This window comes from Phyllopteryx taeniolatus, chromosome 7 (genome assembly GCF_024500385.1).
Source record: "Phyllopteryx taeniolatus isolate TA_2022b chromosome 7, UOR_Ptae_1.2, whole genome shotgun sequence".
NCBI classification, from domain to species: Eukaryota; Metazoa; Chordata; class Actinopteri; order Syngnathiformes; family Syngnathidae; genus Phyllopteryx; species Phyllopteryx taeniolatus.
In genome coordinates, this window is record NC_084508.1 from 8,173,457 (window position 1) to 8,196,219 (window position 22,763).

General features: G+C 49.8%; 1 protein-coding gene and 44 non-coding genes across 58 annotated transcripts in view; all 45 read right to left on the reverse strand.

Moving 5' to 3' along the window:
• LOC133480888 (centrosomal protein of 135 kDa-like) overlaps positions 1-22,763 on the reverse strand; it is a 43,185-nt gene that overhangs the window by 5,562 nt on the left and 14,860 nt on the right. For 9 of the 14 annotated variants that reach the window (XM_061779586.1, XM_061779585.1, XM_061779579.1 and 6 more), the window contains 5 exons: positions 21,266-21,417; positions 17,485-17,600; positions 17,253-17,407; positions 16,892-17,053; positions 16,712-16,822 (listed from right to left, as the gene is read on the reverse strand). In XM_061779586.1, coding sequence (XP_061635570.1) covers positions 16,712-16,822; positions 16,892-17,053; positions 17,253-17,407; positions 17,485-17,600; positions 21,266-21,417 — 696 coding nt within the window. Of the gene's footprint in view, positions 1-16,711; positions 16,823-16,891; positions 17,058-17,130; positions 17,408-17,484; positions 17,601-21,265; positions 21,418-22,763 lie in introns of those variants that run through there. The other 5 variants (XR_009789386.1, XR_009789385.1, XM_061779584.1 and 2 more) reach the window with 5 other exon arrangements.
• On the reverse strand, positions 98-169 carry trnap-cgg (transfer RNA proline (anticodon CGG)). The gene has a single exon. It is a non-coding gene; the product is annotated as a tRNA-Pro (tRNA).
• trnap-cgg (transfer RNA proline (anticodon CGG)) lies at positions 258-329 on the reverse strand. The gene has a single exon. It is a non-coding gene; the product is annotated as a tRNA-Pro (tRNA).
• Positions 418-489, reverse strand: trnap-agg (transfer RNA proline (anticodon AGG)). The gene has a single exon. It is a non-coding gene; the product is annotated as a tRNA-Pro (tRNA).
• Positions 898-969, reverse strand: trnap-ugg (transfer RNA proline (anticodon UGG)). Its single transcript has one exon. It is a non-coding gene; the product is annotated as a tRNA-Pro (tRNA).
• On the reverse strand, positions 1,057-1,128 carry trnap-ugg (transfer RNA proline (anticodon UGG)). Its single transcript has one exon. It is a non-coding gene; the product is annotated as a tRNA-Pro (tRNA).
• On the reverse strand, positions 1,207-1,278 carry trnap-agg (transfer RNA proline (anticodon AGG)). Its single transcript has one exon. It is a non-coding gene; the product is annotated as a tRNA-Pro (tRNA).
• trnap-cgg (transfer RNA proline (anticodon CGG)) lies at positions 1,367-1,438 on the reverse strand. The gene has a single exon. It is a non-coding gene; the product is annotated as a tRNA-Pro (tRNA).
• trnap-ugg (transfer RNA proline (anticodon UGG)) lies at positions 1,526-1,597 on the reverse strand. The gene has a single exon. It is a non-coding gene; the product is annotated as a tRNA-Pro (tRNA).
• On the reverse strand, positions 1,842-1,913 carry trnap-cgg (transfer RNA proline (anticodon CGG)). Its single transcript has one exon. It is a non-coding gene; the product is annotated as a tRNA-Pro (tRNA).
• Positions 2,001-2,072, reverse strand: trnap-cgg (transfer RNA proline (anticodon CGG)). The gene has a single exon. It is a non-coding gene; the product is annotated as a tRNA-Pro (tRNA).
• Positions 2,319-2,390, reverse strand: trnap-cgg (transfer RNA proline (anticodon CGG)). The gene has a single exon. It is a non-coding gene; the product is annotated as a tRNA-Pro (tRNA).
• trnap-agg (transfer RNA proline (anticodon AGG)) lies at positions 2,639-2,710 on the reverse strand. Its single transcript has one exon. It is a non-coding gene; the product is annotated as a tRNA-Pro (tRNA).
• Positions 2,799-2,870, reverse strand: trnap-agg (transfer RNA proline (anticodon AGG)). The gene has a single exon. It is a non-coding gene; the product is annotated as a tRNA-Pro (tRNA).
• Positions 2,949-3,020, reverse strand: trnap-agg (transfer RNA proline (anticodon AGG)). Its single transcript has one exon. It is a non-coding gene; the product is annotated as a tRNA-Pro (tRNA).
• On the reverse strand, positions 3,427-3,498 carry trnap-cgg (transfer RNA proline (anticodon CGG)). The gene has a single exon. It is a non-coding gene; the product is annotated as a tRNA-Pro (tRNA).
• trnap-agg (transfer RNA proline (anticodon AGG)) lies at positions 3,900-3,971 on the reverse strand. The gene has a single exon. It is a non-coding gene; the product is annotated as a tRNA-Pro (tRNA).
• Positions 4,058-4,129, reverse strand: trnap-agg (transfer RNA proline (anticodon AGG)). The gene has a single exon. It is a non-coding gene; the product is annotated as a tRNA-Pro (tRNA).
• Positions 4,206-4,277, reverse strand: trnap-ugg (transfer RNA proline (anticodon UGG)). The gene has a single exon. It is a non-coding gene; the product is annotated as a tRNA-Pro (tRNA).
• On the reverse strand, positions 4,365-4,436 carry trnap-agg (transfer RNA proline (anticodon AGG)). Its single transcript has one exon. It is a non-coding gene; the product is annotated as a tRNA-Pro (tRNA).
• trnap-agg (transfer RNA proline (anticodon AGG)) lies at positions 4,524-4,595 on the reverse strand. The gene has a single exon. It is a non-coding gene; the product is annotated as a tRNA-Pro (tRNA).
• trnap-agg (transfer RNA proline (anticodon AGG)) lies at positions 4,684-4,755 on the reverse strand. The gene has a single exon. It is a non-coding gene; the product is annotated as a tRNA-Pro (tRNA).
• trnap-agg (transfer RNA proline (anticodon AGG)) lies at positions 5,327-5,398 on the reverse strand. The gene has a single exon. It is a non-coding gene; the product is annotated as a tRNA-Pro (tRNA).
• trnap-cgg (transfer RNA proline (anticodon CGG)) lies at positions 6,106-6,177 on the reverse strand. Its single transcript has one exon. It is a non-coding gene; the product is annotated as a tRNA-Pro (tRNA).
• Positions 6,266-6,337, reverse strand: trnap-agg (transfer RNA proline (anticodon AGG)). The gene has a single exon. It is a non-coding gene; the product is annotated as a tRNA-Pro (tRNA).
• trnap-agg (transfer RNA proline (anticodon AGG)) lies at positions 6,749-6,820 on the reverse strand. Its single transcript has one exon. It is a non-coding gene; the product is annotated as a tRNA-Pro (tRNA).
• trnap-agg (transfer RNA proline (anticodon AGG)) lies at positions 6,909-6,980 on the reverse strand. Its single transcript has one exon. It is a non-coding gene; the product is annotated as a tRNA-Pro (tRNA).
• Positions 7,542-7,613, reverse strand: trnap-cgg (transfer RNA proline (anticodon CGG)). The gene has a single exon. It is a non-coding gene; the product is annotated as a tRNA-Pro (tRNA).
• trnap-agg (transfer RNA proline (anticodon AGG)) lies at positions 8,337-8,408 on the reverse strand. The gene has a single exon. It is a non-coding gene; the product is annotated as a tRNA-Pro (tRNA).
• Positions 8,810-8,881, reverse strand: trnap-agg (transfer RNA proline (anticodon AGG)). Its single transcript has one exon. It is a non-coding gene; the product is annotated as a tRNA-Pro (tRNA).
• trnap-cgg (transfer RNA proline (anticodon CGG)) lies at positions 8,970-9,041 on the reverse strand. Its single transcript has one exon. It is a non-coding gene; the product is annotated as a tRNA-Pro (tRNA).
• trnap-agg (transfer RNA proline (anticodon AGG)) lies at positions 9,605-9,676 on the reverse strand. The gene has a single exon. It is a non-coding gene; the product is annotated as a tRNA-Pro (tRNA).
• On the reverse strand, positions 10,078-10,149 carry trnap-agg (transfer RNA proline (anticodon AGG)). Its single transcript has one exon. It is a non-coding gene; the product is annotated as a tRNA-Pro (tRNA).
• Positions 10,717-10,788, reverse strand: trnap-cgg (transfer RNA proline (anticodon CGG)). The gene has a single exon. It is a non-coding gene; the product is annotated as a tRNA-Pro (tRNA).
• On the reverse strand, positions 11,194-11,265 carry trnap-agg (transfer RNA proline (anticodon AGG)). The gene has a single exon. It is a non-coding gene; the product is annotated as a tRNA-Pro (tRNA).
• On the reverse strand, positions 11,667-11,738 carry trnap-agg (transfer RNA proline (anticodon AGG)). The gene has a single exon. It is a non-coding gene; the product is annotated as a tRNA-Pro (tRNA).
• Positions 12,146-12,217, reverse strand: trnap-cgg (transfer RNA proline (anticodon CGG)). The gene has a single exon. It is a non-coding gene; the product is annotated as a tRNA-Pro (tRNA).
• trnap-cgg (transfer RNA proline (anticodon CGG)) lies at positions 12,306-12,377 on the reverse strand. The gene has a single exon. It is a non-coding gene; the product is annotated as a tRNA-Pro (tRNA).
• trnap-agg (transfer RNA proline (anticodon AGG)) lies at positions 12,783-12,854 on the reverse strand. Its single transcript has one exon. It is a non-coding gene; the product is annotated as a tRNA-Pro (tRNA).
• Positions 13,875-13,946, reverse strand: trnap-cgg (transfer RNA proline (anticodon CGG)). The gene has a single exon. It is a non-coding gene; the product is annotated as a tRNA-Pro (tRNA).
• Positions 14,034-14,105, reverse strand: trnap-cgg (transfer RNA proline (anticodon CGG)). The gene has a single exon. It is a non-coding gene; the product is annotated as a tRNA-Pro (tRNA).
• Positions 14,513-14,584, reverse strand: trnap-cgg (transfer RNA proline (anticodon CGG)). The gene has a single exon. It is a non-coding gene; the product is annotated as a tRNA-Pro (tRNA).
• On the reverse strand, positions 14,672-14,743 carry trnap-cgg (transfer RNA proline (anticodon CGG)). The gene has a single exon. It is a non-coding gene; the product is annotated as a tRNA-Pro (tRNA).
• trnap-agg (transfer RNA proline (anticodon AGG)) lies at positions 15,151-15,222 on the reverse strand. The gene has a single exon. It is a non-coding gene; the product is annotated as a tRNA-Pro (tRNA).
• trnap-cgg (transfer RNA proline (anticodon CGG)) lies at positions 15,626-15,697 on the reverse strand. The gene has a single exon. It is a non-coding gene; the product is annotated as a tRNA-Pro (tRNA).

Genomic DNA, 22,763 nt, shown 5'->3' on the forward strand with positions numbered 1-22,763 from the left:
ACCAACGAGCCACAAACTTGCTGTTTATGGGCCCCTTACTTGCCACATGGGTCACCGTGTGACAATTGCAAAGAGGAGGACAAAACCCTTCAAAAGAGGGCTCATCCGGGATTTGAACCCGGGACCTCTCACACCCGAAGCGAGAATCATACCCCTATACCAACGAGCCACAAAAGTGCTGTTTATGGGCCCCTTACTTGCCACATGGGTCACTGTGTGACAATTTCAAAGAGAGGAGGACAAAACCCTTCAAAAGAGGGCTCATCCGGGATTTGAACCCGGGACCTCTCACACCCGAAGCGAGAATCATACCCCTAGACCAACGAGCCACAAAAGTGCTGTTTATGGGCCCCTTACTTGCCACATTGGTCACCGTGTGACAATTGCAAAGAGAGGAGGACAAAACCGTTCAAAAGAGGGCTCATCCGGGATTTGAACCCGGGACCTCTCGCACCCTAAGCGAGAATCATACCCCTAGACCAACGAGCCACAAAGTTGTTGTTTATGGGCCCCTTACTTGCCACATGGGTCACCGTGTGACAATTCCCGAGAGAGGAGGACAAAACCCTTCAAAAGAGGGCTCATCCGGGATTTGAACCCGGAACCTCTCACACCCAAAGCGACAATCATACAACGAGACCAACGAGCCACAGAAATGCTTTAATGGGCCCCTTACTTGCCACATGGGTCACCGTGTGACAATTTTCCCAGAGAGGAGGACAAAACCCTTCAAAAGAGGGCTCCCCCGGGATTTGAACCCGGGACCTCTCACACCCAAAGCGACAATCATACCCCTAGACCACCGAGCCACAAAAGTGCTGTTTATGGGCCCCTTACTTGCCACATGGGTCACCGTGTGACAATCTCCAAGAGAGGAGGACAAAACCCTTCAAAAGAGGGCTCATCCGGGATTTGAACCCAGGACCTCTCACACCCAAAGCGAGAATCATACCCCTAGACCAACGAGCCACAGAAATACTTTAATGGACCCCTTACTTGCCACATGGGTCACCGTGTGACAATTGCAAAGAGAGGAGGACAAAACCCTTCAAAAGAGGGCTCATCCGGGATTTGAACCCGGGACCTCTCACACCCAAAGCGAGAATCATACCCCTAGACCAACGAGCCACAAACTTGCTGTTTATGGGCCCCTTACTTGCCACATGGGTCACCGTGTGACAAAGGAGGACAAAACCCTTTAAAAGAGGGCTCATCCGGGATTTGAACCCGGGACCTCTCGCACCCTAAGCGAGAATCATACTCCTAGACCAACGAGCCACAAAATTGCTGTTTATGGGCCCCTTACTTGCCACATGGGTCACCGTGTGACAATCTCCAAGAGAGGAGGACAAAACCCTTCAAAAGACGCCTCATCCGGGATTTGAACCCAGGACCTCTCACACCCGAAGCGAGAATCATACCCCTAGACCAACGAGCCACAGAAATACTTTAATGGACCCCTTACTTGCCACATGGGTCACCGTGTGACAATTGCAAAGAGAGGAGGACAAAACCCTTCAAAAGAGGGCTCATCCAGGATTTGAACCCGGGACCTCTCACACCCAAAGCGAGAATCATACCCCTAGACCAACGAGCCACGAAAGTGCTGTTTATGGGCCCTTACTTGCCACATGGGTCACCATGTGACAATTTCCAAGAGAGCAGGACAAAACCCTTTTAAAGTGGGCTCGTCCGGGATTTGAACCCGGGACCTCTAACACCCTAAGCGACAATCATACGACGACACCAACGAGCCACAGAAATGCTTTAATGGACCCCTTACTTGCCACATGGGTCACCGTGTGACAACTGCAAAGAGGAGGAAAAAAACGTTCAAAAGTGGGCTCATCCGGGATTTGAACCCGGGACCTCTCACACCCGAAGCGAGAATCATACCCCTAGACCAACAAGCCACAGATATACTTTAATGGACCCCTTACTTGCCACATGGGTCACCGTGTGACAATTGCAAAGAGAGGAGGACAAAACCCTTCAAAAGAGGGCTCATCCGGGATTTGAACCCGGGACCTCTCACACCCGAAGCGAGAATCATACCCCTAGACCAACGAGCCACAAAAGTGCTGTTTATGGGCCCCTTACTTGCCACATGGGTCACCGTATGACAATTTCAAAGAGAGGAGGACAAAACCCTTTAAAAGAGGGCTCATCCAGGATTTTAACCCGGGACCTCTCGCACCCTAAGCCACAAACATACCCCTAGACCAACGAGCCACAAACTTGCTGTTTATGGGCCCCTTACTTGCCACATGGGTCACCGTGTGACAATTGCAAAGAGGAGGACAAAACCCTTCAAAAGAGGGCTCATCCGGGATTTGAACCCGGGACCTCTCACACCCGAAGCGAGAATCATACCCCTAGACCAACGAGCCACAAAAGTGCTGTTTATGGGCCCCTTACTTGCCACATGGGTCACCGTGTGACAATTTCAAAGAGAGGAGGACAAAACCCTTTAAAAGAGGGCTCATCCAGGATTTGAACCCGGGACCTCTCTCACCCTAAGCCACAAACACACCCCTAGACGAACGAGCCACAAACTTGCTGTTTATGGGCCCCTTACTTGCCACATGGGTCACCGTGTGACAATTGCAAAGAGAGGAGGACAAAACCGTTCAAAAGAGGGCTCATCCGGGATTTGAACCCGGGACCTCTCGCACCCTAAGCGAGAATCATACCCCTAGACCAACGAGCCACAAAATTGTTGTTTATGGGCCCCTTACTTGCCACATGGGTCACCGTGTGACAATTTCCGAGAGAGGAGGACAAAACCGTTCAAAAGAGGGCTCATCCGGGATTTGAACCCGGGACCTCTCGCACCCTAAGCGAGAATCATACTCCTAGACCAACGAGCCACAAACTTGCTGTTTATGGGCCCCTTACTTGCCACATGGGTCACCGTGTGACAAAGGAGGACAAAACCCTTTAAAAGAGGGCTCATCCGGGATTTGAACCCGGGACCTCTCGCACCCTAAGCGAGAATCATACTCCTAGACCAACGAGCCACAAAATTGCTGTTTATGGGCCCCTTACTTGCCACATGGGTCACCGTGTGACAATTTCCGAGAGACGAGGACAAAACCCTTCAAAAGAGGGCTCACCCGGGATTTGAACCCGGAACCTCTCACACCCAAAGCGAGAATCATACCACGAGACCAACGAGCCACAGAAATGCTTTAATGGGCCCCTTACTTGCCACATGGGTCACCGTGTGACATTTTCCGAGAGAGGAGGACAAAACACTTCAAAAGAGGGCTCATCCGGGATTTGAACCCAGGACCTCTCACACCCGAAGCGACAATCATACGACTAGACCAACGAGCCACAGAAATACTTTAATGGACCCCTTACTTGCCACATGGGTCACCGTGTGACAATTGAAAAGAGAGGAGGACAAAACCCTTCAAAAGAGGGCTCATCCGGGATTTGAACCCGGGACCTCTCACACCCGAAGCGAGAATCATACCCCTAGACCAACGAGCCACAAAAGTGCTGTTTATGGGCCCCTTACTTGCCACATGGGTCACCGTGTGACAATTTTCAAGAGAGGAGGACAAAACCCTTCAAAAGAGGGCTCATCCGGGATTTGAACCCAGGACCTCTCACACCGTAAGCCACAATCATACGACGAGACCAACGAGCCACAGAAATTCTTTAATGGACCCCTTACTTACCACATGGGTCACCGTGTGACAATTGCAAAGGAGGACAAAACCGTTCAAAAGAGGGCTAATCCAGGACTTGAACCCGGGACCTCTCACACCCAAAGCGAGAATCATACGACTAGACCAACGAGCCACAAAATTGCTGTTTATGGGCCCCTTACTTGCCACATGGGTCACCATGTGACAATTTCCAAGAGCAGGACAAAACCCTTTAAAAGTGGGCTCGTCCGGGATTTGAACCCGGGACCTCTCGCACCCTAAGCGAGAATCATACCCCTAGACCAACGAGCCACGAAAGTGCTGTTTATGGGCCCCTTACTTGCCACATGGGTCACCATGTGACAATTTCCAAGAGCAGGACAAAACCCTTTAAAAGTGGGCTCGTCCGGGATTTGAACCCGGGACCTCTCGCACCCTACGCGAGAATCACACCCCTAGACCAACGAGCCACGAAAGTCCTGTTTATGGGGCCCTTACTTGCCACATGGGTCACTGTGTGACAAGAGGACAAAACCCTTTAAAAGAGGGCTCATCCGGGATTTGAACCCGGGACCTCTCACACCCAAAGCGAGAATCATACCCCTAGACCAACGAGCCACGAAAGAGCTGTTTATGGGCCCTTACTTGCCACATGGGTCACCATGTGACAATTTCCAAGAGAGCAGGACAAAACCCTTTTAAAGTGGGCTCGTCCGGGATTTGAACCCGGGACCTCTCGCACCCTAAGCGAGAATCATACCCCTAGACCAACGAGCCACGAAAGAGCTGTTTATGGGCCCTTACTTGCCACATGGGTCACCATGTGACAATTTCCAAGAGAGCAGGACAAAACCCTTTTAAAGTGGGCTCGTCCGGGATTTGAACCCGGGACCTCTCGCACCCTAAGCGAGAATCATACCCCTAGACCAACGAGCAACGAAAGTGGTGTTTATGGGGCCCTTACTTGCCACATGGGTCACCGTGTGACAATTTCAAAGAGAGGAGGACAAAACCCTTTAAAAGAGGGCTCATCCGGGATTTGAACCCGGGACCTCTCGCACCCTAAGCGAGAATCATACCCCTAGACCAACGAGCCACAGAAGAGCTTCAATGGTGCCCTTACTTGCCACATGGGTCACCGTGTGACAATTTCAAAGAGAGGAGGACAAAACCCTTTAAAAGAGGGCTCATCCGGGATTTGAACCCGGGACCTCTTGCACCCTAAGCGAGAATCAGACGACAAGACCAACGATCAACAGAAGATCTTTAATGGTACCCTTACTTTCCACATGGGTCACTGTGTGACAATTACAAAGAGAGGAGGACAAAACCCTTTAAAAGAGGGCTCATCCGGGATTTTAACCCGGGACCTCTCACACCCTAAGCGACAACCATACCCCTAGACCAACGAGCCACGAAAGTGCTGTTTATGGGCCCCTTACTTGCCACATGGGTAACCGTGTGACAATTGCAAAGAGGAGGACAAAACCCTTCAAAAGAGGGCTCATCCGGGATTTGAACCCGGGACCTCTTGCACCCTAAGCGAGAATCATACGACTAGACCTACGAGCCACAAAAACCACAAAAGTGCTGTTTATGGACCCCTTACTTGCCACATGGGTCACCGTGTGACTACAAAAAGGAGGAGGACAAAACCGTTTAAAAGAGGGCTCATCCGGGATTTGAACCCAGGACCTCTCGCACCCTAAGCAAGAATCATACCCCTAGACCAACGAGCCACAAAATTGCTGTTTATGGGCCCCTTACTTTCCACATGGGTCACCGTGTGACAATTTCAAAGAGAGGAGGACAAAACCCTTCAAAAGAAGGTTCATCCAGGATTTGAACCCGGGACCTCTCGTATCCTAAGCAAGAATCATACCCCTAGACCAACGAGCCACAAAAGTGCTGTTTATGGGCCCCTTACTTGCCACATGGGTCACCGTGTGACAATTGCAAAGAGAGGAGAACAAAACCGTTCAAAAGAGGTCTCATCCAGGATTTGAACCCAGGACCTCTCACACCCGAAGCGAGAATCATACCCCTAGACCAACGAGCCATAGAAGAGCTTTAATGGTACCCTTACTTGCCACATGGGTTACCGTGTAACAATTTCCAAGAGGAGGACAAAACCAAAAGAAGGTTCATCCAGGATTTGAACCCAGGACCTCTCACACCCAAAGCGAAAATTAGACGACAAGACCAACGATCCACAGAAGAGTTTTAATGGTACCCTTACTTTCCACATGGGTCACCGTGTGACAATTTCAAAGGGGGGAGGACAAAACCCTTTAAAAGAGGGCTCATCCGGGATCTCTCGCACCCTAAGCGACAATCATGCCCCTAGACCGACGAGCCACAAACTTGCCGTTTATGGGCCCCTTACTTGCCACATGGGTCACCGTGTGACAACTACAAAGAGAGGAGGACAAAACCCTTCAAAAGAGGGCTCAGCCGGGATTTGAACCCGGGACCTCTCACACCCGAAGCGAGAATCATACCCCTAGACCAACGAGCCACGAAAGTGCTGTTTATGGGCCCCTTACTTGCCACATGGGTCACCGTGTGACAATTTCAAAGAGAGGAGGACAAAACCCTTTAAAAGAGGGCTCATCCGAGATTTGAACCCAGGACCTCTCGCACCCTAAGCGAGAATCATACCCCTAGACCAACGAGCCACAGAAGAACTTCAATGGTGCCCTTACTTGCCACATGGGTCACCGTGTGACACCTTCCAAGAGCGGAGGACAAAACCCTTCAAAAGAAGGTTCATCCAGGATTTGAACCCAGGACCTCTCACACCCAAAGCGACAATCAGACGACAAGACCAACGATCCGCAGAAGAGTTTTAATGGTACCCTTACTTTCCACATGGGTCACCGTGTGACAATTGCAAAGGAGGACAAAACCGTTCAAAAGAGGGCTAATCCAGGACTTGAACCCAGGACTTGAACCCAGGACCTCACACACCCGAAGCGAGAATCATACCCCTAGACCAACGAGCTATATAAGACTTTTAATGGACCCCTTACTTGCCACATGGGTCACCGTGTGACTACAAGAGAAGGAGGACAAAACCGTTCAAAAGAGGGCTCATCCGGGATTTGAACCCGGGACCTCTCACACCCTAAGCGACAATCATACCCCTAGACCAACGAGCCACGAAAGTGCTGTTTATGGGGCCCTTACTTGCCACATGGGTCACCGTGTGACAATTTCCAAGAGAGGAGGACAAAACCGTTCAAAAGAGGGCTCATCCGGGATTTGAACCCGGGACCTCTCGCACCCTAAGCGAGAATCATACCCCTAGACCAACGAGCCACAGAAGAACTTCAATGGTGCCCTTACTTGCCACATGGGTTACCGTGTGACAACTTCCAAGAGCGGAGGACAAAACCCTTCAAAAGAAGGTTCATCCAGGATTTGAACCCAGGACCTCTCACACCCAAAGCGACAATCAGACGACAAGACCAACAATCCGCGGAAGAGTTTTAATGGTACCCTTACTTTCCACATGGGTCACCGTGTGACAATTGCAAAGGAGGACAAAACCGTTCAAAAGAGGGCTAATCCAGGACTTGAACCCAGGACCTCACACACCCGAAGCGAGAATCATACCCCTAGACCAACGAGCTATATAAGAGTTTTAATGGACCCCTTACTTTCCACATGGGTCACCGTGTGACAATTTCAAAGAGAGGAGGACAAAACCCTTTAAAAGAGGGCTCATCCGGGATTTGAACCCGGGACCTCTCACAACCTAAGCGACAATCATACCCCTAGACCAACGAGCCACGAAAGTGCTGTTTATGGGCCCCTTACTTGCCACATGGGTCACCATGTGACAATTTCCAAGAGAGCAGGACAAAACCCTTTAAAAGTGGGCTCGTCCGGGATTTGAACCCGGGACCTCTCACACCCGAAGCGAGAATCATACGACTAGACCAACGAGCCACAAAATTGCTGGTTATGGGCCCCTTACTTGCCACATGGGTCACCGTGTGAAAATTTCCAAGAGAGGAGGACAAAACCCTTCAAAAGAGGGCTCATCCGGGATTTGAACCCAGGACCTCTCACACCCTAAGCAACAATCATACGACGAGACCAACGAGCCACAGAAATTCTTTAATCGACCCCTTACTTGCCACATGGGTCACCGTGTGACAATTGCAAAGAGGAGGACAAAATCGTTCAAAAGAGGGCTAATCCAGGACTTGAACCAAGGACCTCACACACCCGAAGCGAGAATCATACCCCTAGACCAACGAGCTATATAAGAGTTTTAATGGTACCCTTACTTGCCACATGGGTCACCGTATGACAATTCCCAAGAGAGCAGGACAAAACCCTTTAAAAGAGGGCTCGTCCGGGATTTCAACACGGGACCTCTCACACCCAAAGCGAGAATCATACGACGAGACCAACGAGCCACAGAAATTCTTTAATGGACCCCTTACTTGCCACATGGGTCACCGTGTGACAATTTCCAAGAGAGGAGGACAAAACCATTCAAAAGAGGGCTCATCTGGGATTTGAACCCGGGACATCTCTCACCCTAAGCGAGAATCATACCCCTAGACCAACGAGCCACGAAAGCGCTGTTTATGGGGCCCTTACTTGCCACATGGGTCACCGTGTGACAATTTCAAAGAGAGGAGGACAAAACCCTTTAAAAGAGGGCTCATCCGGGATTTGAACCCGGGACCTCTCGCACCCTAAGCGAGAATCATACCCCTAGACCAACGAGCCACAGAAGAACTTCAATGGTGCCCTTACTTGCCACATGGGTTACCGTGTGACAACTTCCAAGAGCGGAGGACAAAACCCTTCAAAAGAAGGTTCATCCAGGATTTGAACCCAGGACCTCTCACACCCAAAGCGACAATCAGACGACAAGACCAACAATCCGCAGAAGAGTTTTAATGGTACCCTTACTTTCCACATGGGTCACCGTGTGACAATTGCAAAGGAGGACAAAACCGTTCAAAAGAGGGCTAATCCAGGACTTGAACCCAGGACCTCACACACCCGAAGCGAGAATCATACCCCTAGACCAACGAGCTATATAAGAGTTTTAATGGACCCCTTACTTTCCACATGGGTCACCGTGTGACAATTTCAAAGAGAGGAGGACAAAACCCTTTAAAAGAGGGCTCATCCGGGATTTGAACCCGGGACCTCTCACACCCTAAGCGACAATCATACCCCTAGACCAACGAGCCACGAAAGTGCTGTTTATGGGCCCCTTACTTGCCACATGGGTCACCATGTGACAATTTCCAAGAGAGCAGGACAAAACCCTTTAAAAGTGGGCTCGTCCGGGATTTGAACCCGGGACCTCTCACACCCGAAGCAAGAATCATACGACTAGACCAACGAGCCACAAAATTGCTGGTTATGGGCCCCTTACTTGCCACATGGGTCACCGTGTGACAATTTCCAAGAGAGGAGGACAAAACCCTTCAAAAGAGGGCTCATCCGGGATTTGAACCCAGGACCTCTCACACCCTAAGCAACAATCATACGACGAGACCAACGAGCCACAGAAATTCTTTAATCGACCCCTTACTTGCCACATGGGTCACCGTGTGACAATTGCAAAGAGGAGGACAAAATCGTTCAAAAGAGGGCTAATCCAGGACTTGAACCCAGGACCTCACACACCCGAAGCGAGAATCATACCCCTACACCTACGAGCTATATAAGAGTTTTAATGGTACCCTTACTTGCCACATGGGTCACCGTATGACAATTCCCAAGAGAGCAGGACAAAACCCTTTAAAAGAGGGCTCGTCCGGGATTTCAACACGGGACCTCTCACACCCAAAGCGAGAATCATACGACGAGACCAACGAGCCACAGAAATTCTTTAATGGACCCCTTACTTGCCACATGGGTCACCGTGTGACAATTTCAAAGAGAGGAGGACAAAACCCTTTAAAAGAGGGCTCATCCGGGATTTGAACCCGGGACCTCTCGCACCCTAAGCGAGAATCATACCCCTAGACCAACGAGCCACAGAAGAACTTCAATGGTGCCCTTACTTGCCACATGGGTTACCGTGTGACAACTTCCAAGAGCGGAGGACAAAACCCTTCAAAAGAAGGTTCATCCAGGATTTGAACCCAGGACCTCTCACACCCAAAGCGACAATCAGACGACAAGACCAACAATCCGCAGAAGAGTTTTAATGGTACCCTTACTTTCCACATGGGTCACCGTGTGACAATTGCAAAGGAGGACAAAACCGTTCAAAAGAGGGCTAATCCAGGACTTGAACCCAGGACCTCACACACCCGAAGCGAGAATCATACCCCTAGACCAACGAGCTATATAAGAGTTTTAATGGACCCCTTACTTTCCACATGGGTCACCGTGTGACAATTTCAAAGAGAGGAGGACAAAACCCTTTAAAAGAGGGCTCATCCGGGATTTGAACCCGGGACCTCTCACACCCTAAGCGACAATCATACCCCTAGACCAACGAGCCACGAAAGTGCTGTTTATGGGCCCCTTACTTGCCACATGGGTCACCATGTGACAATTTCCAAGAGAGCAGGACAAAACCCTTTAAAAGTGGGCTCGTCCGGGATTTGAACCCGGGACCTCTCACACCCGAAGCAAAAATCATACGACTAGACCAACGAGCCACAAAATTGCTGGTTATGGGCCCCTTACTTGCCACATGGGTCACCGTGTGACAATTTCCAAGAGAGGAGGACAAAACCCTTCAAAAGAGGGCTCATCCGGGATTTGAACCCAGGACCTCTCACACCCTAAGCAACAATCATACGACGAGACCAACGAGCCACAGAAATTCTTTAATGGACCCCTTACTTGCCACATGGGTCACCGTGTGACAATTTCCAAGAGAGGAGGACAAAACCGTTCAAAAGAGGGCTCATCCGGGATTTGAACCCGGGACCTCTAGCACCCTAAGCGAGAATCATACCCCTAGACCAACGAGTCACGAAAGCACTGTTTATGGGGCCCTTACTTGCCACATGGGTAACCGTGTGACAATTGCAAAGAGAGGAGGACAAAACCCTTCAAAAGAGGGCTCATCCGGGATTTGAACCCGGGACCTCTCGCACCCGAAGCGAGAATCATACCCCTAGACCAACGAGCCACAGAAGAACTTCAATGGTGCCCTTACTTGCCACATGGGTCACCGTGTGACAATTTCCAAGAGAGGAGGACAAAACCCTTCAAAAGAGGGCTCATCCGGGATTTGAACCCGGGACCTCACACACCCGAAGCGAGAATCATACCCCAAGACCAACGAGCTATATAAGAGTTTTAATGGTACCCTTACTTGCCACATGGGTCACCGTATGATAATTCCCAAGAGAGCAGGACAAAACCCTTTAAAAGAGGGCTCGTCCGGGATTTCAACACGGGACCTCTCACACCCAAAGCGAGAATCATACGACGAGACCAACAAGCCACAGAAATTCTTTAATGGACCCCTTACTTGCCACATGGGTCACCGTGTGACAATTTCCAAGAGAGGAGGACAAAACCGTTCAAAAGAGGGCTCATCCGGGATTTGAACCCGGGACCTCTCGCACCCTAAGCGAGAATCATACCCCTAGACCAACGAGCCACAGAAGAACTTCAATGGTGCCCTTACTTGCCACATGGGTTACCGTGTGACAACTTCCAAGAGCGGAGGACAAAACCCTTCAAAAGAAGGTTCATCCAGGATTTGAACCCAGGACCTCTCACACCCAAAGCGACAATCAGACGACAAGACCAACAATCCGCGGAAGAGTTTTAATGGTACCCTTACTTTCCACATGGGTCACCGTGTGACAATTGCAAAGGAGGACAAAACCGTTCAAAAGAGGGCTAATCCAGGACTTGAACCCAGGACCTCACACACCCGAAGCGAGAATCATACCCCTAGACCAACGAGCTATATAAGAGTTTTAATGGACCCCTTACTTGCCACATGGGTCACCGTGTGACAATTTCCAAGAGAGGAGGACAAAACCGTTCAAAAGAGGGCTCATCCGGGATTTGAACCCGGGACCTCTCGCACCCTAAGCGAGAATCATACCCCTAGACCAACGAGCCACGAAAGCACTGTTTATGGGGCCCTTACTTGCCACATGGGTCACCGTGTGACAATTTCGAAGAGAGGAGGACAAAACCCTTCAAAAGAAGGTTCATCCAGGATTTGAACCCAGGACCTCTCACACCCAAAGCGACAATCAGACGACAAGACCAACGATCCACAGAAGAGTTTTAATGGTACCCTTACTTTCCACATGGGTCACCGTGTGACAATTTCAAAGAGAGGAGGACAAAACCCTTTAAAAGAGGGCTCATCCAGGATTTGAACCCGGGACCTCTCACACCCTAAGCGACAATCATACCCCTAGACCAACGAACCACGAAACTGCTGTTTATGGGCCCCTTACTTGCCACATGGGTCACCATGTGACAATTTCCAAGAGAGCAGGACAAAACCCTTTAAAAGTGGGCTCGTCCGGGATTTGAACCCGGGACCTCTCACACCCGAAGCGAGAATCATACGACTAGACCAACGAGCCACAAAATTGCTGGTTATGGGCCCCTTACTTGCCACATGGGTCACCGTGTGACAATTTCCAAGAGAGGAGGACAAAACCCTTCAAAAGAGGGCTCATCCGGGATTTGAACCCGGGACCTCTCGCACCCGAAGCGAGAATCATACCCCTAGACCAACGAGCCACAGAAGAACTTCAATGGTGCCCTTACTTGCCACATGGGTTACCGTGTGACAACTTCCAAGAGCGGAGGACAAAACCCTTCAAAAGAAGGTTCATCCAGGATTTGAACCCAGGACCTCTCACCCCCAAAGCGAGAATCATACCCCTAGACCAACGAGCTATATAAGAGTTTTAATGGTACCATTACTTGCCACATGGGTCACCGTATGACAATTCCCAAGAGAGCAGGACAAAACCCTTTAAAAGAGGGCTCGTCCGGGATTTCAACACGGGACCTCTCACACCCAAAGCGAGAATCATACGACGAGACCAACGAGCCACAGAAATTCTTTAATGGACCCCTTACTTGCCACATGGGTCACCGTGTGACAATTTCCAAGAGAGGAGGACAAAACCGTTCAAAAGAGGGCTCATCCGGGATTTGAACCCGGGACCTCTCGCACCCTAAGCGAGAATCATACCCCTAGACCAACGAGCCACAAAGGTGCTGTTTATGGGCCCCTTACTTGCCACATGGGTCACCGTGTGACAGTTCCCAAGAGAGGAGGACAAAACCCTTCAAAAGAGGGATCATCCGGGATTTGAACCCGGGACCTCTCGCACCCTAAGCGAGAATCATACCCCTAGACCAACGCGCCACAAAGGTGCTGTTTATGGGCCCCTTACTTGCCACATGGGTCACCGTGTGACAATTCCCAAGAGAGGAGGACAAAACCCTTCAAAAGAGGGTTCATCCGGGATTTGAACCCGGGACCTCTCACACCCAAAGCAACAATCATACGACGAGACCAACAATCCACAGAAGAGTTTTAATGGTACCCTTAGTTGCCACATGGGTTACCGTGTGACAATTTCCAAGAGGAGGACAAAACCCTTCAAGAAAGGGGTCATCCGGGATTTGAACCCGGGACCTTTCCCACCCTAAGCGAGAATCATACCCCTAGACCAACGAGCCACACAATTGCTGTTTATGGGCCCCTTACTTGCTACATGGGTCACCGTGTGACAATTTCCAAGAGAGGAGGACAAAACCCTTTAAAAGTGGGCTCATTCGGGATCTCTCACACCCGAAGCGACAATCATACGACGAGACCAACGAGCCACAGAAATCCTTTAATGGACCCCTTACTTGCCACATGGGTCACCGTGTGACAAGGGAGGACAAAACCGTTCAAAAGAGGGCTCATCTGGGATTTGAACCCGGGACCTCTCACACCCGAAGCGAGAATAATAACCCTAGACCAACGAGCCATAGAAGACTTTTAATGGTACCCTTACTTGCCACATGGGTTACCGTGTGACAATTTCCAAGAGAGCAGGACAAAACCCTTTAAAAGTGGGCTCGTCCGGGATTTGAACACAGGACCTCTCACACCCAAAGCGAGAATCATACGACGAGACCAACGAGCCACAGAGATGCTGTTTATGGGCCCCTTACTTGCCATTTGGGTTACCGTGTGACAATTTCCAAGAGAGGAGGACAAAACTCTTCAAAAGAGGGCTCATCCGGGATTTGAACCCGGGACCTCTCACACCCGAAGCGAGAATCATACCCCTAGACCAACGAGCCACAGAACAGTTTTAATGGTACCCTTACTTGCCACATGGGTCACCGTGTGACAATTGCAAAGAGAGGAGGACAAAACCGTTCAAAAGAGGGCTCATCCGGGATTTGAACCCGGGACCTCTCACACCCGAAGCAAGAATCATACGACTAGACCAACGAGCCACAAAATTGCTGTTTAGGGGCCCCTTACTTGCCACATGGGTCACCGTGTGACAATTGCAAAGAGAGGAGGACAAAACCGTTCAAAAGAGGGCTCATCTGGGATTTGAACCCGGGACCTCTCACACCCGAAGCGAGAATAATAACCCTAGACCAACGAGCCATAGAAGACTTTTAATGGTACCCTTACTTGCCACATGGGTTACCGTGTGACAATTTCCAAGAGAGCAGGACAAAACCCTTTAAAAGTGGGCTCGTCCGGGATTTGAACACAGGACCTCTCACACCCAAAGCGAGAATCATACGACGAGACCAACGAGCCACAGAGATGCTGTTTATGGGCCCCTTACTTGCCATTTGGGTTACCGTGTGACAATTTCCAAGAGAGGAGGACAAAACTCTTCAAAAGAGGGCTCATCCGGGATTTGAACCCGGGACCTCTCACACCCGAAGCAAGAATCATACCCCTAGACCAACGAGCCACAGAACAGTTTTAATGGTACCCTTACTTGCCACATGGGTCACCGTGTGACAATTGCAAAGAGAGGAGGACAAAACCGTTCAAAAGAGGGCTCATCCGGGATTTGAACCCGGGACCTCTCACACCCGAAGCAAGAATCATACGACTAGACCAACGAGCCACAAAATTGCTGTTTAGGGGCCCCTTACTTGCCACATGGGTCACCGTGTGACAATTGCAAAGAGAGGAGGACAAAACCGTTCAAAAGAGGGCTCATCTGGGATTTGAACCCGGGACCTCTCACACCCGAAGCGAGAATAATAACCCTAGACCAACGAGCCATAGAAGACTTTTAATGGTACCCTTACTTGCCACATGGGTTACCGGGTGACAATTTCCAAGAGAGCAGGACAAAAATCTTTAAAAGTGGGCTCGTCCGGGATTTGAACACAGGACCTCTCACACCCAAAGCGAGAATCATACGACGAGATCAACGAGCCACAGAAATGCTGTTTATGGGCCCCTTACTTGCCATTTGGGTTACCGTGTGACAATTTCCAAGAGAGGAGGACAAAACTCTTCAAAAGAGGGCTCATCCGGGATTTGAACCCGGGACCTCTTGCACCCTAAGCGAGAATCATACCCCTAGACCAACGAGCCACAGATGAGCTTTGATTGTACCCTTACTTGCCACATGGGTTACCGTGTGAAAATTTCCAAGAGGAGGACAAAACCCTTCAAAAGAGGTTTCATCCGGGATTAGAACCCAGGACCTCTCGCACCCTAAGCGAGAATCATACGACTAGACCAATGAGCCACAAAAGTGCTGCTTATGGGCCCCTTACTTGCCACATGGGTCACCGTGTGACAACTTCCAAGAGAGGAGGACAAAACCCTTCAAAAGAGGGCTCATCCGGGATTTGAACCCGGGACATCTCGCACCCTAAGCGAGAACCATACCCCACGCACCGAGCCACAACAGTGCTGTTTATGGGCCCCTTACTTGCCACAAGGGTCACCATGTGACACTTGCCAAGAGAGAAGGACAAAACCCTTTAAAAGTAGGCTCGTCCGGGACTTGAACCCGGGACCTCTCACACCCGAAGCGAGAATCATACGACTAGACCAACGAGCCACAAAAACATTGTTTATTATCCCCTTACTTGCCATTTGGGTTACCGTGTGACGCCAGGAGAAAGCACGACAAAACACTTTAAAAGTAGGCTCGTCCAGGATTTGAACCCGGGACCTCGCACACCCGAAGCAAGAATCATACGCCTAGACCAACAAGCCACAGAAGAGTTTGAATGTGGCCCTTACTTGTCACATGGGTCACCATGTGGCAATTGCCAAGAGAGCAGGATAAAACCCTTTTAAAGAGGGTTCATCCGGGATTTTAACTCGGACCTCTCGCACCCTAAGCGAGAATCATACCCCTAGACCAACGAGCCACAGAAGAGTTTTAATGGTGCCCTTACTTGCCACATGGGTCACCGTGTGACAATTGCCAAGAGCGGAGGACAAAACCCTTTAAATGTGGGCTCGTCCAGGATTTGAACCCGGGATCTTTCTATTTATGGGTCCCTTATTTGCCACATGGGTCACCGTGTGACAGAAAAACCCTTCAAAGCGGGCTCATTCAGGATTTGGGCAGGACCTTTCTAAAGCAAGAATACCCCGCGATCAACGAGCCACAGAGAGACTTTCACGGTGTACTTGTTACATGATTCCCTGTATGAAAATTGCACAAAACCATTTTTAAGAGGACTCATCCAGTATTTGAAACCACAACCTCTTACACCCAAAGCTAGAATCATACCCCTCAACAAAGTAGAGATTGAGTTAATTTTTATGGTTCCCTTGTCACACAGGCGTAGGTGTGACTGCCGAGCGCTCACGACCTTTCGTGACCCCCTTGTCACTGGTCATCGTGTTACAATATGAGCGGTACCACTGTGTCTGAAATTTAATTGTACATTTTAGAGGGAGCCTGTGCAGTTACGAGCCAACTGAAGAAGGCAATCTCTTCTCCTGGTTCGAGTTGGTACCCTAGCTGTAATGTTTTGGGCCAGCCGCAGGCTTTTCAGAGTCGACAACAGCCTGCTAAAAGAGTCAATAATCATCCAAGTGTATTGCAGTATTATCTTGCCTTCATCTTCAAGATGTTCTCAATCCGGGACACCGTATTGATGTAAGAATGGACTCTTTGTTTTAGCTCATCCCGTTCACATAAAGTCTCTTCCATCTCCACGTGTGCAGCCTAGACAAGACGTTTAGAAGTTTGAATCGAATGTGACTCTACCACCTAGCAGCGTATATATTTACTTACTTGATTCTCCTGCGTCATGGCGGCCAGGTCGTCCTGCAGCCTCCTGTACTCGTCGATGATCAATTCGTTGTCTCTTTTGAGTTGCAACAACCCCTCCTGGTGGTTTTGCAGGATCCTCTGAGCGGCCAGCTCTCTCTCTCGGCTTTTCAGTTCGACCTCCAGCTGTCTGCGACGCAAAAACCAGCAGATGACACGAGCAGCGTGGACTTTGGTTGCCTCTTTGGGATGGAGATACTCACATCAGATGTTTGTTTCGTTATTGCCCAGCCTCTTTTTCTGACAAAAATGATGCGCTATTAGTGCATCTAAGTGTAAAGATGGCGTAAAAAAAAAAAAAAAAGCATAACGATATAGAGGCAACCTTCTTGCCGAGCTGCTCCTGGAGAACCTCCAGCCTCTTGGTCTTCTTTGCCATCTCCTCCTGCATGACGTCCTTTTTTATACACAACGCGGAAAAAGAGATGCGGAGGACCTCGGCTTCCTGCTTGTGCTGGTAAAGCTGCTGACTCAGCGACTCTGGCGAAAACACATGGCGTGAATCGGGATAAAAAGGAAACAATACTCCACACACAAATTGAGCGCTACTTTCTCACCGATTATGTCCTCCAGTTTTTCCATCTGGCTGTGAGCGGCGTGCAACTCGTTGTTCTTTACAGACAGCATTTGTTGGAGGTCTAAAAGCGCATTTTGAATCTGCTCTTGCTGTCGCCTTTAGACAAAATTAAGTGTGAATGAAATTACAGTGATACCTTGATTTAAGAGTAATTCGTTCCATGGCCAAGCTCGTATTCAGTAATCCCTCGTTTATTGCGGGGTTACGTTCCAGACCACCCCCGCAAAAGATGAAGTCTACGGCGTAATGACCAAAAGTATTTTTTTATTTTTTTCCACTTGGAGTCACTATCCTCAAGTGAGCGAATGAGGGTGTAGTTTGCTAAAGCGTTAACAATATGCTTTTGTTTACACTGTATTTTGTTTGTTCAATACAACAATTGTAAAGACACCAGCGGCTGTGTCCATCTCCTTCTATCCTAACCACCTGTTATGGATTACATATTGTCCTAACTAGTGGTGGTAGGCTATATTAAATTAGCTAACGAAATTTATTATACTATAGATGTGCAGTTGTGTAATGCAGCCCTATGGGGGGCACAAGCCAGTGCAAACTGTAGGCCGGTCCCAAGCCTGGTTAAATGCAGAGGGTTACGTCAAGGGCATCCGGCTTAAAACTTTGCCAAATATGAGCATTCATCCAAAGAATTCCATACCGGATCGGTCGTGGCCCGAGTTAACAACGTCCGCCACCGGCGCCGTCAACCTGCATTTCGCCGTTGGAAATTCAGCTACTGTGGGTCGAAGTCGAAGTCGGAGGAGGTGGAAAGCGGGTTCTTCGGCAGAAAGGAGGAAAGCACAGACCCTAGAACTGAATGTGGGGACTTTGAATGTTGGAACTATGACGGGAAAATCTCGGGAGTTGGTTGACATGATGATTAGGAGAACGGATGATATATTGTGTGTCCAGGAGACCAGGTGGAAAGGAAGTAAGGCTAGAAGTTTGGGGGCAGGGTTTAAATTATTTTACCATGGTGTAGATGGGAAGAGAAATGGAGTCGGGGTTATTTTAAAAGAAGAGTTGGCTAAGAATGTCTTGGAGGTGAAAAGAGTATCAGATCGAGTGATGAGGCTGAAACTTGAAATTGAGGGTGTTATGTATAATTTGATTAATGGCTATGCCCCACAGGTTGCAAGTGACCTAGAGGTGAAGGAGAAATTCTGGAAGAGCTAGACGAAGTAGTTCTGAGCATCCCTGACAGAGAGAGAGTCGTGATTGGTGCAGATTGTTATGTACATGGTGGTGAAGGAAATAGGGGTGATGAACAAGTGATGGGTAAATACGGCATCCAGGAAAGGAACTTGGAGGGACAGATTGTGGTAGACTTTGCAAAAAGGATGCAAAATGGCTGTAGTGAACACTTTTTTCCAGAAGAGGCACGAACACAGGGTGACCTACAAGAGCGGAGGTAGAAGCACGCAGGTGGATTACATCTTACGACTGTAAGGTAGTGGTAGGGGAGAGTGTGGCTAGACGGCATAGGATGGTGGTGTGTAAGATGACTCTGGTGGTGGGGAGGAAGATTAGGAAGACAAAGGCAGAGCAGAGAACCATGTGGTGGAAGCTGAGACAGGACGAGTGTTGTGCAGCTTTTCGGGAAGAGGTGAGACAGGCTCTCGGTGGACAGGAGGAGCTTCCAGAAAACTGGAGCACTGCAGCCAAGGTGATCAGAGAGGCAGGCAGGAGAGTACTTGGTGTATCTTCTGGCAGGAAATGAGGGAAGGAGACTTGGTGGTGGAACCTCACAGTACAGGACATCATACAAAGAAAAAGGTTAGCTAAGAAGAAGTGGGACACTGAGATGACCGAGGAGAGGCGAAAGGAATACATTGAGATGCGACACAGGGCAAAGATAGAGGTGGCAAAGGCCAAACAAGAGGCATATGATGACATGTATGGTAGGTTGGACACTAAAGGAGAAAAGGATCTATACAGGCTGGGCAGACAGAGGGATAGAGATGGGAAGGATGTGCAGAAGGTTAGGGTGATTAAGGATAGAGATGGAAATATGTTGACTGGTGCCAGCAGTGTGCTAGTTAGATGGAAAGAATACTTCGAGGAGTTGATGAATAAGGAGAGAGAAGGGAGAGCAGAAGAGGCAAGTGTGGTGGACCAGGAAGTCACAATGATTAGTAAGGGGGAAGTTAGAAAGGCATTAAAGAGGATGAAAAATGGAAAGGCAGTTGGTCCTGATGACATTCCTGTGGAGGTATGGAAGCATCTAGGAGAGGTGGCTGTGGAGGTTTTGACCAGCTTGTTCAATCTTCGCGTGAGAAGATGCCTGAGGAATGGAGGAAAGGTGTGCTGGTGCCCATTTTTAAGAACAAGGGTGATGTGCAGAGCTGTGGGAACTATAGAGGAATAAAGTGGATGAGCCACACAATGAAGTTATGGGAAAGAGTAGTGGAGGCTAGACTCAGGACAGAAGTGAGTATTTGCGAGCAACAGTATGATTTCATGCCTAGAAAGAGTACCACAGATGCATTATTTGCCTTGAGGATGTTGATGGAAAAGTACAGAGAAGGTCAGAAGGAGCTACATTGTGTCTTTGTAGATCTAGAGAAAGCCTATGACAGAGTACCCAGAGAGGAACTGTGGTACTGCATGCGGAAGTCTAGAGTGACAGAGAGGTATGTTAGAATAATACAGGACATGTATGAGGGCAGCAGAACAGTGGTGAGGTGTGCTGTAGGTGTGACAGACGAATTTAAGGTGGAGGTGGGACTGCATCAGGGATCAGCCCTGAGCCCCTTCCTGTTTGCAGTGGTGATGGATAGGCTGACAGATGAGGTGAGACTGGAATCCCCGTGGACCATGATGTTTGCAGATGACATTGTGATCTGCAGTGAAAGCAGGGAGCAGGTGGAGGAACAGTTAGAAAGATGGAGGCATGCACTGGAAAGCAGAGGAATGAAGATTAGCCGAGTAAAACAGAATATATGTGCATGAATGAGAGGGGTGGTGGGGGAAGAGTGAGGCTACAAGGAGAAGAGATAGTAAGGGTGGAGGACTTTAAATACTTGGGGTGAACCGTCCAGAGCAATGGTGAGTGTGGTCAGGACGGGTCCAAGCAGGTTGGAACGGGTGGAGGAAGGTGTGTGTTATGTGACAAAGAGTCTCTGCTAGGATGAAGGGCAAAGTTAGAGAGAGCAGACTTTGATGGTTTGAACACGTCCAGAGGAGAAATAGTGAGTATATTGGTAGGATGATGAGGATGGAGCTGCCAGGCAAGAGAGCTAGAGGAAGACCAAAGAGAAGGTTGATGGATGTCGTGAGGGAAGACATGAGGGCAGTTGGTGTTCGAGAGGAGGATGCAGGAGATAGGCTTACATGGAAAAGGATGACGCGCTGTGGCGACTCCTAAAGGGACAAGCCCAAAGGAAAAGAAGATGTGCAGTTGTGTAACTTCAGTCAGTTGTACTTTACAATAGCCAGATGGCACTTTAGCTTCTTTTATCAAGTGTGAAATAATCCCAAACTTTGGACATTCGGACTTTTGCGCACTCTTTCCTCCTGGCTCGCACTTGCTACGTGAGTCTGCAGTAACGGTCTTTGCGAAAAAATAAATCATTGAAAAATCCTGTGATATACAATTAATCCGCAATACAATTAAGTACAATTAAAGCCTGAAATCATATAAAAAATAAATTGACCAAGAAACTGCTGGGAACTCGAAAAACTCATAAATTGGGCATTTCTGAGTCAAGGTACCACTGTGGCGTACATTAGACTTGATTGCGTCGATACCGCTGGAAACAAACCTAAGACCGGAGCCCGCTTTTCTCTGCCGTGCCGCCTCCTCCGCATTCTGAACCAGCGCAGCAGAACGAGCATCCATCTGCCGCTCCACATCCCGTTCACGGTCCCGTAGTGCAAAAACCTGCGAACGCAGCTCCAGGTTCTCCTGCTCCAGCTTCACCCCACAACACACAAATCACGAGTCAGCGGAACAACGTCAATGGTGAGAAAGAACTACTGGACTTTGAGGGAGGAGAACAGCGCCTTTGAGGGAGGAGAACAACTCCTTGAGCCGTCACCTTATCGCGGTGGAAGGGTTTCTGTGTCCCAATGATCCTAAGAGCTAAGTTGTCTGGGGCTTCACGCCCCTGGTAGGGTCACCCATGGCAAACAGGTCCTAGGTGAGGGACCATACAAAGCACGGTTCCCAAAACCCCTATGAAGAATACATTAAATCGATCTAGTTTTCCCTTGCCCGGACGCTGGTCACCGGGGCCCCCCCTGGAGGTGGGGCTCGAAGGCGAGCGCCTGGTGGCCGGGCCTCCACCCATGGGCACAGCCCGAAAGGGTAACGTGGGTCCCCCTTCCCATGAGCTCACCACCTGTGGGAGGGGCCATAGGGGTCGGGTGCAGTGTGAGCTGGGCGGTGTCCGAAGGCGGCGACCTTGGCGATCCGATCCGGCTACAGAAACTGGCTCTAGGGACGTGGACTGTCACCTCTCTGGCAGGGAAGGAGCCCGAGCTGGTGTGTGAGGTTGAGAAGTTGGGACTAGATATAGTCGGGCTCGCCTCCACACACGGCTTGGGCTCTGGTACCAGTCCTCTTGAGAGGGGTTGGACTCTTTCCCACTCTGGAATTGCCCATGGTGAGAGGCGGCGAGCAGGTGTGGGTATACTTATTGCCGCCCGGCTCGGCGCCTGTGCATTGTTGTTCACCGGGTGGGCAAGAGGGTAGCCTCCCTTCAGGTGGGGGGACGGGTCCTGACTGTTATTTGTGCATATGCACCAAGCAGCAGTTCAGAGTAACCACCCTTCTTGGAGTCCTTAGAGGGGGTGCTGCAGAGTGCTCCCACTGGGGACTCCGTCGTTCTGCTGGGGGACTTCAATGCTCACGTGGGCAATGACAGTGAATCCCGGAAGAGGGTGATTGGGAGCAACGCCCCCCCCCCCCGATCAGAACCCGAGTGGTCTTCTGTTATTAGACTTCTGTGCTTGTCCATAACAAACACCATGTTCAAGCATAAGGGTGTCCTCACGTGCACTTGGCACCAGGACACCTAGGTCGCCGTTCGATGATCAACTTTGTGGTGGTGTCATTGGACTTGCGGCCGCATGTCTTGGACACTCGGGCGAAGAGAGGGGCGGAGCTGTCAACTGATCACCACCTGGTGGTGAGTTGGCAGAATCCCCTGTCAGAAGGAGTTTCAACTCACACCTCCAGCAGAACTTCACCCACATCTTGGGGGAGGCGGGAGACATTGAGTCCATGTTCTGCACCTCTATTGCCGAGGTGGCCGACCC